The sequence below is a fragment of the Mesoplodon mirus genome (genome assembly GCF_964341445.2).
Source record: "Mesoplodon mirus genome assembly, chromosome: 2".
Lineage (NCBI taxonomy): Eukaryota > Metazoa > Chordata > Mammalia > Artiodactyla > Ziphiidae > Mesoplodon > Mesoplodon mirus.
The window spans coordinates 81,794,639-81,807,821 of record NC_138977.1 but is presented as its reverse complement, the minus strand read 5'-3'; the positions used below and the strand labels follow the sequence as shown (position 1 = coordinate 81,807,821).

Below are 13,183 nucleotides of genomic sequence, written 5' to 3'. Positions count from 1 at the left end.
CCAGTGTTGCCCTTTAGAGTCTTCTATTTCTTCATGCCTACAGCTGACAACTGATTTCCTCTTCATTTGGCTTTTGCATGAGTTCTTTATACATATGCACATATACATAATGTTCATAAATGTGTAAATATGATCATATGCATGACTTTTAATAGTCTTTTTTTCCCCTTTTAAACAGCCTTATCTGTGTGTTCAGTTTTTTCTCTACAGTGTTATCATTTTCATGTTTGTATACACATAAATACTTCCTTTCCCTGTTCTTTGTCACTACAATGTTACATTAAATTTACTGGTGATTTTATTTCTAGGGGCTAGTAAGTTCTAGTAGTGGGAATGCTAGGTCAAGGAGTAAATATACTAGAGATTTTAGATATTTTCATATTGTTTTCTTCGAAAATTAGAACACTTGACATTTCTACCAGCAGGGTACTTTTTTCTCTATATACCCACTAACAACAGGTTTTATAGTTCTTTTGAATTTTCCTCAGTTTAAAGTATCAAAACTAATGCCCCACTATTGTTTTAGTTTATATTTCTCTGATGATCAGTATTTTTGTTGACCATTTGGATGTACTCTTGTGTGAACTGCCTGTTCATATTTGCCCGTTTTTAAATTATCTTTTTCTTGTTTAACTCAACTTTTTTTTTTTTTTTGGCCATGCCATGCACCTTGCAGGAAATTCGCCGACCAGGGATTGAACCCAGGCCATGGTAGTGAAAACCTGGAATCCTAACCACTAGGCCACCAGGGAACTCCCTAACTCAACCTCTGATACTGTAGTAGTTTTACCTTCTTGTTAACATTCTTGCTCCCTTCCAATCTCACCACCAAATATAGCAGCCAGTGTGATCTTTTTAAAATATAATTTGGATTATGTTTGTCCTCTGTTTAAAGTCCATCAATGACTTTTATTAGCACTTAGAATAAAATCAGATTTCTTAAATGTCCCATAAGGCATTCATGATCTGGCCCATGCCAGCTTCTCCTACCTTATACCAGTCTCACATCACTTCAAGTTCCTTAAATCTTCCAAGCTCTTTCCTTCTTCGGGTACTTCATGCTGCCTCTTCCATCTGTCTAAAATACTTCACTTTTCATGTGATAAGTCCTGCTTTGATATTGTTTAATTAATATTCCCCAGAAGAACCAATGAGAAATTGATGCTTCCTCTGTTTTTTTGTTTTTTCTGAATGCCCTTTTCTTTAATCTCTTAGCATTTAGGTTAATCTGTACTTAAATGTTTGTTTACTCTTTAAAAAATTAGTCACCTACTATGCTAATCTGTTTGAGGACAGGAAAAATAACAGTTTTGTTCCCCAGTCTATGCCCAGCAGCCACTGCACCTAACAGGCATTCAGTTGAATGGTTTCTACCTCAAGTTGAACCACACTTAGTTTTTTTATTGACCCTTATTTTGCCCAGGAATCTCCATCTTTCTCCAGGGTGCCTTCGCATATCTTTTCTCTGATCCATTTTGTATTGTTTTGCAGTTTAAATCCTGTGGACCACCTTACTCTTGTTCCCTCATGATGATTTTTGTAACACGACTCTCCACATCCCAAGAGGGTGAAAGAAGTAGGAGTCGTCATTCTCATTAGCTCATCATCCTGGAAGGATGGATTTAAGTCTAGCTGCCCATGTTAAAGGCTCTGATACTGTCTCTTAAAATAGGGTTTACTTTGTTAATCCTCAACGTGAAACACTGATTTGTGGATTTTCTAACTTAAGATACTACTTTCACGAGTTTTCATTTAAGTAAATTTTCTTGAAACATGAAAGACTTATATGTGTTTCCCTGGTCATTGAAAACATTTTTTGGGGAAATGCAAATTAATTAGTTAACTAATTGAAAAGATAAAGTCTCATTTTTTGGGTAAGGATAGTGTTCCTTTGTTTCCCTTGAATCAATTAAAATTATTATAATTGACTCCTAAATATCATACATATAAAGGTCACTTTCACTCTGAAAACTATTATTCCCCCTAATGTCCATTATGTCTCATATTAAAATGGAATTTTACTATTTTGAACATTTTAGATGACAATATGTAATATATATGCCAAACAAAGAGGAAAAAAGAGAGTGTTCAGAAAAAAGAGAATGTTCTGAAAAAAGCAGAAGGTTAATGATGGATAAAGAAGAGACAGGGGGCTTCCCTGGTGGCGCAGTGGTTGAGAATCTGCCTGCTAATGCAGGGGACACGGGTTCGAGCCCTGGGCTGGGAGGATCCCACATGCCGTGGAGCAACTAGGCCCGTGAGCCACAACTACTGAGCCTGTGCGTCTGGAGCCTGTGCTCCGCAACAAGAGAGGCCGCGATAGTGAGAGGCCCGCGCACCGCGATGAAGAGTGGCCCCCGCTTGCCACAACTGGAGAAAGCCCTCGCACAGAAAGCAAGACCCAACACAGCAAACATAAATTAATAAACTCCTACCCCCAACATCTTAAAAAAAAAAGAAGAGACAGAAGTTAGAATGAATGAGTGGAGTGAGATATTAAAGAACTTTGTGTCACAGAACTACAAAGATTATAGTTAGATGCATCATAGAGAAAGAAAATAACACTGAATTATGAAAACATCCCCCCCTCTTTTAAAAAGTGATACATTAAGAGCATACCACAATAAAAAGGACCTTTTCATTTAAAATGGCTGTGAAAGCAAAACTGAGTAGGTTTTCTCTTATATAACTGCCTGTGCACTTTAGTAAGCATTTATTGAGTATATTATATATGCCAAGCACTATGGTAGGCACCTCATTCAGTCCTTACCCTTGAGGAGTTTACATTCTTCATGGGATGTAACAGTTAATTAGAAGTTAATCAGAAGCCCTGGAATTCCAACTCTTTTAAAATACTTGCAGAATGCTGCTTTCTAGTATAGATCAGTGATATTTAAGGAATTATGTTAATAGAATTGTTTTCTGCTCTTTTAGGAGATTAATTCTGATCAGACTGCCCAGGGCAACATCAGCAGTGACCGAGGAAAGAAAAGAACAGTAACAGCAGCTGGTGCAGAGAATATCCAACAAAAAACAGATGAGAAAGTAGATGAATCAGGACCACCTGCCCCTTCAAAACCCAGGAGAGGACGTCGACCCAAGTCTGAATCTCAGGGCAATGCAACCAGAAATGATGATATAAATAAACCTCTTAGCAAGGGAAGAAAGAGAGCTGCAGTCAATCAGGAAAGCCCTGGAGGTTTGGAAGCAGGTAATGCCAAAGCACCCAAACTGCAAGACATAGCCAAAAAGGCAGCACCAGCAGAGAGACAAATTGACTTACAAAGGTAACGTACACCATTCTTTCTGAACTTTGAATTTAGACATCTTGTTTTAATCCTAGTTGCCAGTCACCCCCAAACACCTAGGCATTTGGGAGTGAAAACTGCCCCTGGTTTTCCTGAGTAAGTTATGGTGGCATTTGCTTTTATCTCATAACTTTCAGGACAACAATTTGAAGAGAGATCTCCTTTTTTTCTTTGGTTAATTTTTAATTAGGATATGGTTTTTGATGTTTCTATTTATTAGCAAGGATAACATTGTCTTGGTCTCCCTCACATAGTTGCATGGGGTTTTCTAAGTATAAACGGCTACCTTTTTGATACAGAGATCCCAGAGTGGAATAGATAGATGTCATGGCATGCTCTTTAATTCCACTTGTTACAGTAAATTTTAATATAAGTCAGCAACTTACCTCTCCCCCACCCTCCCCAATGGGAATAACCTCACAGCTACTCATCTTTGATCATGTTTGTGTTGGGATTTCAGATTTTCCACACTGTAACAGTGGTGCCCCAATTGGAGATCTAGAAGTTGGCTCCTTACTTGGTCTACAATTAGAACTTAGCTCTACACTGCTTCTTTTTCCTTATATACCTATACCTACTTCATCTCCCCCCTGAATTAGATTGTAAGATTCTGAGTTCCTTCTAGGAAAGAACCAGCTCTGATCATGTCAGGACACCGTCACCATCCTGCTTCAATATTTTTATAAAGTACAGTGTTGCTAAGGCATATGTGTTTGTAAGTACATTTTTTAAAATTACCATTTTTGAAATTTGGAAGTTTGAGGCTACTAAATTTTCTTACATTTTAAGTGTCTCTGAGTACCTTTTTCAACATCTCATGGCAGCTGATTCAGGGCCATACCTGACTAAGTAATGGGTGTTTCTTCTACTTAGTCACTTCTACTTTCATGGACTAAAAGTGTAGTAAGGAAAGCCAGTATTGGGGGCAAATTTATTATTTTTCTCCTCAAACCTGGACCTTTGACCTGGAACAACATACTTAACCTCGGCCTCCTTTTCTTCATCATTAAGGCAGTATGATAATACCTTCCTCAAAGGACTGTTCCAAGAATTAAATGGTCATTAAATATAAAGCACTTAACAAAATGCCTTTTACAGTCTAAATGCTCAGTAATTATTTTAACCATTGTTTTGAATTCTAGTTGCTTTACCTCTTAATATATTTTTAGTTATACAAAAGCTGAACAAATTTCGTTGGAGACTGCCAGACTTCTCTTAAGGGTTTCTAGAATTCTAGCCATTCCTCACCCACATAAAATAGTACTGATCATCACACCCAGGCCACCTGAGCCACCTGACCTTACCTCTCATGTGCTGTCCTTTTGCCATCTAACCAAAATATGCAGGCACTTACTTGGACCCTGAAAACGTTTTCAGTAGCAGCCAACCTTGTCTCTGAAATTGAGCATTGTAAAACCCGTTGCTCTGCTTTTAGTTACACCATTTGCCCCAAAAGCATTAAACAAACCAACAAAAATGGCTTACATGCCAGAGACTGGTCTTGATTAAAAATGGCCTTGGGCCTTTTTAAAACTCTTAAAACATCTTTTTTTAAGAGTGAAAAGACACCTGAGAAGTCTTAAGTATGCCAGTTAGTAGATCAGTTGGGCAATGTGTTATCCAAAATACAGAATTCTTTTGATGGTTTTATATTCTCGGTGAAGTTAGATGGTTAAATTTGGTGTTCATGATAACACTATACTTCAGTAAAACAGATCAAAGATTTTGCGCACATATATCAGAAACTTCTGGTTGAATTATTGACTACTAATTCGTGGCTGACAAAACATAGAACAACATTCTGAAACTTTCTGCCAAGCTTCCTTTTGTCTTTTTCATTCTTTCCTGAATCTAATATACAACTCTGCCCTTAAATTCTAGCATTATGACTTCGGCTTGGAAACCTAACTTACTCCAGAAACTCTGTATTACTCATGATAGCCTCTTGCATAGGATTGAATGCATTATAGGCACATGAGTATTGTTCCTTATACTTCTCATTTGTTCTTCTAACAAATACGGACAGATTAAACTGCCAGCATTGTGCTGGATGTTGGCAGTACAAAAGTATCCAAAATGGATAGGTTCTCGCCCTCAAAGAATATACTTCTCCAGCTTATCAATTCCAGAATAGAGCAGAAAACTTTCACTTTAGGTCTACTGATTGATAAAAGTATAAGAATTATTTTTTATTACTATGTAAAACAATGAAATTCTGACTTATGCCACAATATGGATGGGCCTTAAGGACATTATGCTAAGTGAAATAAGCCAGACCCCAAAGGGGTCTGTATGACTCCACTTCTGTGAGATACGAGAGTAATCAAATTCATAGAGACAGAATGAGGTAGTTGCCAGGGAGAGCGGGAGGAGAGAATAGGCATTACTAATTTAATGGGTACAGAGTTTCAGTTTGGAAGATGAAAATATTCTAGAGATGAATGGCAGTGATTTATGTTACATATATTTTATTTCACTTAAAAAATTGCTACATAAGATTAATAATAGCTAACACTAATATAATGCTTATTATGAGCCAGGCTCAATTCTAAGCTCTTTGTTAACCTATTAAATGCTTAAAACATCTCTACATGGGTAAGTACTATCATTATCCCCAGTTTATAAAGAGGAGAGAACCAGGAATAGAGAGTCCATGTAGTTTTTGGTCCCTTTGCTTATATAAATAGTGGAGGCAGCATTAAAACCAGGCAGCATCACTCTGGAGTCCACACTATATTGTACTTTAAGGTAAAATTAAGTCTTAATTCTACAGGAACTATACCTGCACACAAAACTAGTTTAACAGAGGATGCTTTGAAAATATTTACTTCCATATTTTAAATAGCTAATGTAGTTAATATATGTGGTAGTTTCCATGAAATGGAAAATCTTTGCATATAGTTTATTATTTATAATTATTACATAAGAAGCTAGTTTATTTAAAATAATCGTAGGTTAAACCAAACAACTATAGTCATCTTTTTAACCTATTTCAGAGTTCATGCGAACAAAAGCTAAAGTATTTTAGCTTCAGAGAGGGAAAAAACCAAGAGAGATCAGATGTTCTTGAATTCAAGTGTAAAACTTAAGTGAAGCACCTAATGCTATAAGAACATTGAAAGACCATAGTGAATATTAGGTAGAATAATGTATGGGGTATTTGCAATGGTGCTTGGCATATATATTGGTAGAAATAATAGTGATAATAAGGAAAGGTTGTTGAATGTATATTTGCCTTGCCAACAATCATTATGAAGCAAGTACAACCCTATATTAGAGATAAGGGGGTTAGACCTGAAAAAATTACTTTCTCAGGCCACCTGGCCAGTGCTACACAGAACAGGGTTTTGAATCCAGGCTGTGTCCCTTATTAATCGCCTTACTATACTGCTAACAGTGGCAGCTGTGGTTATGTTTCTCCTCTAAACTATGAACGTTCACAACTCAATTATTTTTTTTCTCTTAATGTGTAAAAGGAAATGTTTTAAGGTATAGTAACCACCAAGCGATGGAATAGACAGGCACACTAAAACAAAAGTTCCTTGTTTGTGACTCAGCTGTTCTAACTATCCTTCAACTTAAGGAGAAAACGTTGAATGGTCAAAATCCTGAAGGTGCCAGCTTTATTTTTATTTCATGGGAAACTATATAGCTTTCACCTTCATACAAGATTCTAAACATACTTTTGATTAACCGAAGGTATTTACCTATGATTGATTTGACATCTCACCTGTATTTTCCTGAGACCTGGTGAGGATCAGATACAGGTTAAAGCCACATGATTGAACAATTCTGAATACAGAGCTAATATAACACCTTGAATCATCCTGTTAAGGTTATCATTACACTTTGAACCATCTCATTAGTAAAAGAAGAAACCGGGTTGCCAAAGCTGAGAGCCATCAAGCACCGCATTTCTGAGCTAAGGATGAACCCAGAATGGTAGGAACAGCTCACTTATTGCCCTGGCAACTTGAAGCATAGCCTAGAGTCCTTGCATTGTGGAAGATGAAGGATCTAGATCACTGCACTAAAGTAGTTTACCCCCAGATTTAAGCTTGAATGCAAGCCTTTGAGAAATAAGGCCCAGCACCCTTGTGCTTCTCTGTGGCCCTGCTTTCTAACACTACTTCATCTGTCTTTTCCTTTACCTTGCATTATTCTTCACACATTTTACTTGCTTGCTTTCTCACTTCCCTGATGGTCAATTCCTGCGCTGGTCACAACTGTCTGTACATTAACATCTGAAAAGAGCCTTTCCTGACATTACCCTCCCTTCTTTACTCCATGTGCTCCTTTGTAGATCTGTCTGAATACAAGATGATCTCAAGGCAGTCAGTCTACACTGTATACTAGGACCACCTCCAGAAAACTTGCCCATTTTTATTACTTGGTATTTATGCTCATCATATTGTATGATTTCAACTTTATTATTAAATAATTAGTGAAAACCATTTTTGAGGCCCTAGTATATTCCAACCACACTCTAGATGCTTTATGTTTGTAACCTCCTTAATCCTTCAGCCCTGTAAAAGTAGGATCCTTGATAAATGGCAGCCTCTACAGTCATTTAAATACCATACCACTTATGTGTAGCAAGTGCACACCCCTCTAGAATTCCTCTTACTAGGTCCTCTCACTGACATTAGGTAAATAATAATTTTTAGTATGACTCCTACTTATATACTTTATTAATTCAAGGATAGATATGTTATTCTACCAAAATACAGAAACTGTGTACAGAAATTTCCTGGCATAGAATTTACTTAATCTGGGAGTTCATACATTTTAACTTGTAAACTTAACCGTAGGATTTTTAGCTCCCTCTGGATTTTTGCAGTAAATCTATTCCATCAGAGGTTTGTGTGTGTGTGTGTGTGTGTGCCGTGTGCGCACGCGCCAATAAATGTTCCTGTTTATATTTTGGGCTACATTTGGAATTGTTACTTCTTTTCAGAAAATTCCTTGAATTTACCCTGTAAATTTATGAAAATCAGCCATTTGTATACTGTAGTCGGGAAATAGTATCTGAACAACTGGACACTTAATGTTGGCTTCCTGAGTTTGGGAATGGAGGATTCATCATCATTTCAGTTGTTTATTTGCTTTTCCTTTGTTTTTGAATTATTATTCAAATGGAAAACAATTCCAAATATTTTGCATTGAAAATGTGTTTTTATAGGTCTGCTGATTCTTGAGTATGTTTTATTTATCTTTGAGGCCAAATTCTTCCATGAAAAAGAAAATATCAATAAACACCAATGGAGACACAGTCCTTAAACTTGGGACTTAAGGGGAAACTGAATTTAAGGAAGTTACCTATAGAATAACAGACTGTAGTTTTCCCATCTTTGGATTAATATGTTTTGCTTAGTATGCTTAATATTGGAGTGTTCAAGAATCTTGGAATTTCTATTTTTTTTAAGCAAAGGATTTCCCGATTTCCCGTGCTCATTTGTATATTGAGAGTTTCCTCACATCACATCGGTTTGTATCTTAAAGTATCCCCTAAGTGTGTTTCCTAATGTATTAAACAACCGTGTATTAGTTTAATATGAATATTCTTCAGTAACAAGTGAATTTTTATCAAAATAATATGAAATTTTTCAGAAGCCAAGTGCTCGGAAGTGATGGCGATTCACTTTGGGACATAGAATCAAGTCCAGGAAATTCTTCCAGTGATCTGGATCGTTTAAAAGTCTGTGAGAGCAGCCAGGAAGATACTGAGGATTCAGAGCTAGTAAAGGGAAGCTTCCTGAAGGTGCAGCAGGCAGCTTGTAGAGGATTCTTTGATATCATATTATTAAATTTTATCTATTATAACAAATTAATTTAATACTATGTAAGAATCTTAATCACTTATTAGCTTTTTTTGGTTAGCATTGTTATCTTTATTAGAAGGTATATGTTTTGTTGGGGTTTGGGAATATAAGTAAACAGCCCCCTTATCTTTGTCTCCCAAGTTTGAAATTGTTAAAAAGGAGATACTATCTTAATACTGATGTGGCTGATGAAAAATGTGGAATGACAGGGAGTTCCCTGGTGGCCTAGTGGTTAGTATTCTGGGCTTTCACTGCCCTGGCTTGGGTTCGATCCCTGATTGGGGAACTGAGATCCCACGAGCCACGCTCCCCCCCAGCCCCCGCCCAAATGTGGAATGACATAGGCCAGGTAACTACTAATGCCTTGCCCCTAAATTGAACAACCTCAGGCAGACCAGAACATACCTTTTGGAGGCAAAGGAGAACAAATCTAGACAAGACCAAATCCCAGTATGCTCAGTTTTTCCTTCCCCCACCCCCTCACCCATTAGATGGGTTCTTCCTCCTCCCAGAGAGGAGTAGGTGAGGGGAGAAGAGAAAGAGACCCTATCCCACTACTTCATGCTTCCAGAGGTCATAATTTTCCCTCCCTATTAGGGAAATAGGATCAGTGGGGCATTTCTCTTAACAGAATTAAGCTAAATTTTCCTCCTTTTTTTAGTACACTAAAGAACAGAACTTATTTTGCTGCTTTTAAATTCATTTGCCATAGTGTCTAGTATTTTCTACTACATAATCTTGAAAGTATTAATTAAAAATCACAATTACTTCAAATAGCTTTTAGTGTTTTATTGTAGTAATAAACAGATTGGACACTGGGTAGCAATGCTTAATGGTTGAAAATAAAAACTTCATTGGTATTGTGTTTTTATGTAATTTAGGGAAAGATTCCTAAATCAACTAAAGTGTCACATGAACGATGAAAAAATATTTTCGGATTTTAGATAACTATAGAAATGAAATAATCTGTGTATGGTTTGTTTTCCTGTTTATATCTTTTCTAACATTGCTTTCTTCTACTCCTATCCCCAAGGTAAAAAGAAAATTCATTTGCAAAGGGAGAAAATGAAGGCCAAACAGAAGCAGGCTCTAGCTTCTGCAAAAACTTGGATTCAGAATGACCCTGAACAGAAAATGAAGTTAACTTCAAAACACACTTTCTGCCTTGAAAACTGAAAAAAGCTATTACTTCCTTTTTTCACTTGACCACAAGTCCTTTGATGGAAATGTACAGCAGAAACTCTTGAGAGAGAGGCTAAAAGCAACTCTGTTCTACCCTCCCCCCAGACTTTTCTTATGAAAAGTCAATAATTAAGCAAATTGCTTAACACTTGGTTCCAGTTCCTGTATATCTGGAGTTTAACAGCATAATACACCATTAATTTCCATGCTGCAGTCTTTATTTTAAAGAAATTAATAGGATGTCCTTACACTGACAGTGAGAATTCATCAATTTTAAAGCCAGGAATTTCCCATGTTACACAAGAAAAAAATAGAAGTCTACTGAATTAATTTTTTAGAAGAAAAGAGATCAGATTAAATATTTCTTTGTTTTTCCTTTTGGAAACTTTTATGTATAATTCTTTCTGCCTGCCTACTTTTCTGCAAAATGAGATGTACAGATTTCAGTTCCCTGCTATGAAAAGTGATGTGGTGGCAATTTTATAAATGTTGCTTTCTGATTTTTATCAGAGTGAGAAAATAATTAAAATTATTATTGATTTCATATCACTTCATATTTTGATTTCCCCTCCATTTTAGTTTAATATAATTTGCAATAAATGTACATATTGTTTTTTGTTTCATAAAGCATATCACTTTAAAGTGGTTTTTACTCCTGTGATTATGTTGGAATATTTGGAATTTTAAAGGAGTAAAGACTGTCCAGCATTTGGTTTTATACTGTCTGTCACCAGATTTTTATTATTGATGTAAAAAAAAAAAAAGTCAATTTTTTAAAATAGTTGGACTCTGGCAGCTTTGTAAGGAAAGTGGGAGGAGTTTAGGATTGCTATCAGTTTTCAGCATTGTGCTCTTGGAAAATAAGTGCTTTGCTTTTTGTCTGCCAGTCCGGGCTCCGTTTTTATGTTTATTTTAGAAAACAACCGTTGCATCAATATATTGTTTCTTGGCATTGTTCAGCATAGGTAATGTGTGCACTTTTTGTGTACACATTCATATTTAAGCTTTTTGCATAAAATAAATGCTTCTAGATGTCATATGGTAGTCTTTTTTAATCTTTTTATATTATGTTTTCTTGTGAAATTTTTTATGTAAAAGGGCTAAAGTCATAAAGAAACAAAGAACATGATTACAGTCAACTCTCCATTATCTATATAAAAGTGACTGCCTCAGGTTTTAGATTTTGCAGTAATCATAAAATTAAAATAACGAAGGCATACCATAAGAGCTAATTCAGGAGGAACTTGAGATTGGTCCTTTCTCACGCCCAGAGTTATCACCTGCCCCCATTCTCCACTTTATGCCCTTCCCCCAAGCCCTACATGAATGTGCTCAGTGTCCTTGCACACACCTATCATGGGTTCAAGGGCATAAACGTTTGTGTGATAACTTGGTCTTGACAGGCTGTAGTCTACGTGAGATGTAAAACAAACAGTGAATGTGAGCTGTGTCAAAAAAAAAAAAGGATGATTATGTTAAATGTGAAATTTTCTGGTAGTAAATGTCACTTACGTTCTCATAGGTAATCAAGAGTTGGCTGTATACTGACTGAGTGAAAGATGGGTAATTCTTTTAAATATGCATATACATACACATTTAAGTATTGGATGATGGCTAGGGAACAGTGGATACCAGTGATAGAAAATAATATCTTTGAAAGGGCAGAAAGAGTTCTACTCTTCCTTATTGCCTCTTCATAACCCTTTAGAAGTGTAAAACTTGCCTCCGACATGCTGAAAAAGAGTACCTATGCATAAGCATCAGAGAGGTCCCTCAAGCAATCGGTGGGCATGTTCTGTTTAGATTTTGAAGCTCTCTTAGAATCAGCTTGATTCTTAAAGGCAACCAATTTGCCACCAATAAAAAGCACACTGGTAGGGCCTTCTGTCTCTCGTCTATCTCCTTTTAACTAATTACCCAGCATCATAGCTGTCTAGATTACCTAGTGTGAAGTCATATTTAACATAATGTAGCAGACCATTCCCATCAGTTATGGCTGCTTAGATGTTTGCAAGAGAGTAATGAGTTAGTTAGCTAAAAGGATCTGGTCCACAGACATATGTAAATGGCCCACCCCTGATTTTTTAATATAAGCAAGTATCTGGCACTAAAGGATGGGAGAGTAGGATGATAGACTGAGCTGATGGGGAGGGACTTGAATAAAGGAAACTTGTCATTTTTCCTTTGAAAAAGGAAAAAGTAAAAATCCCTTAGGAATTTGGTATTCACATCTCAGAGAAATACAACACAAAGTGCAGACTTACATTTGAGAATTAATGTTAACCCTTTGTGTCTAGTTTGAAGCTTCTTGTATTTGTCTAAAACTACAAGCCAGAATTTTGTATCTCCTTTGATAAAAAGTGTGTATAATGTAAAGTAGTTTTGCATATTCTTGTGCTGCACATGGGCTGAATTTTTTTAAAAAATTTTTAAAGACTTGAAGAGAACCTTGTAATTTGTGTAAATGACAAGTGTAAAATCCTACCATAAAATGCTAAAAATATGCATTGTTTCAAATAAAACCAAGAAATGCAGCATTATATAGTAGTGTGGAACCCTGAATATTCATGAACCCCCTTGGTATGTCACGAGCTGATAAGATGTCTTTGCATATTTTGTTTAGATTCTGGAGTTTGCAAATAAGGGATCAAATGCCACCTTCGAACTTCCTGACTACATACTCTGATCTGGCTTACAGTGACTGAGGGAGAACATCATAATAGATGATAAATTCTTATGGACATTTGGGAAATTTTAGAAATTGTTTAAGAACTTAAAAGTGGCCTTCCATTCATACTATCTATTGATACATCTATTTATCACAAATTCTGGACATGCACATTTAGTTCAAAAACTAGTTCACAGAGAGCA

At 36.3% G+C, this 13,183-nt stretch overlaps 1 protein-coding gene across 4 annotated transcripts in view; it reads left to right on the top strand.

Annotated features, from left to right (window-relative positions):
- PDS5A (PDS5 cohesin associated factor A) overlaps positions 1-12,852 on the top strand; it is a 130,902-nt gene extending 118,050 nt beyond the window's left edge. Inside the window, exons 32-34 of one of the 4 annotated variants that reach the window (XM_082632753.1) lie at positions 2,935-3,287; positions 8,919-9,069; positions 10,164-12,852. In XM_082632753.1, the coding sequence (XP_082488879.1) occupies positions 2,935-3,287; positions 8,919-9,069; positions 10,164-10,199 (540 nt within the window). In that variant the 3' untranslated portion in view covers positions 10,200-12,852. Of the gene's footprint in view, positions 1-2,934; positions 3,288-3,933; positions 8,898-8,918; positions 9,070-10,163 lie in introns of those variants that run through there. The other 3 variants (XM_082632754.1, XM_082632756.1, XM_082632755.1) reach the window with 3 other exon arrangements.
- Positions 12,853-13,183: the final 331 nt, after the last annotated feature.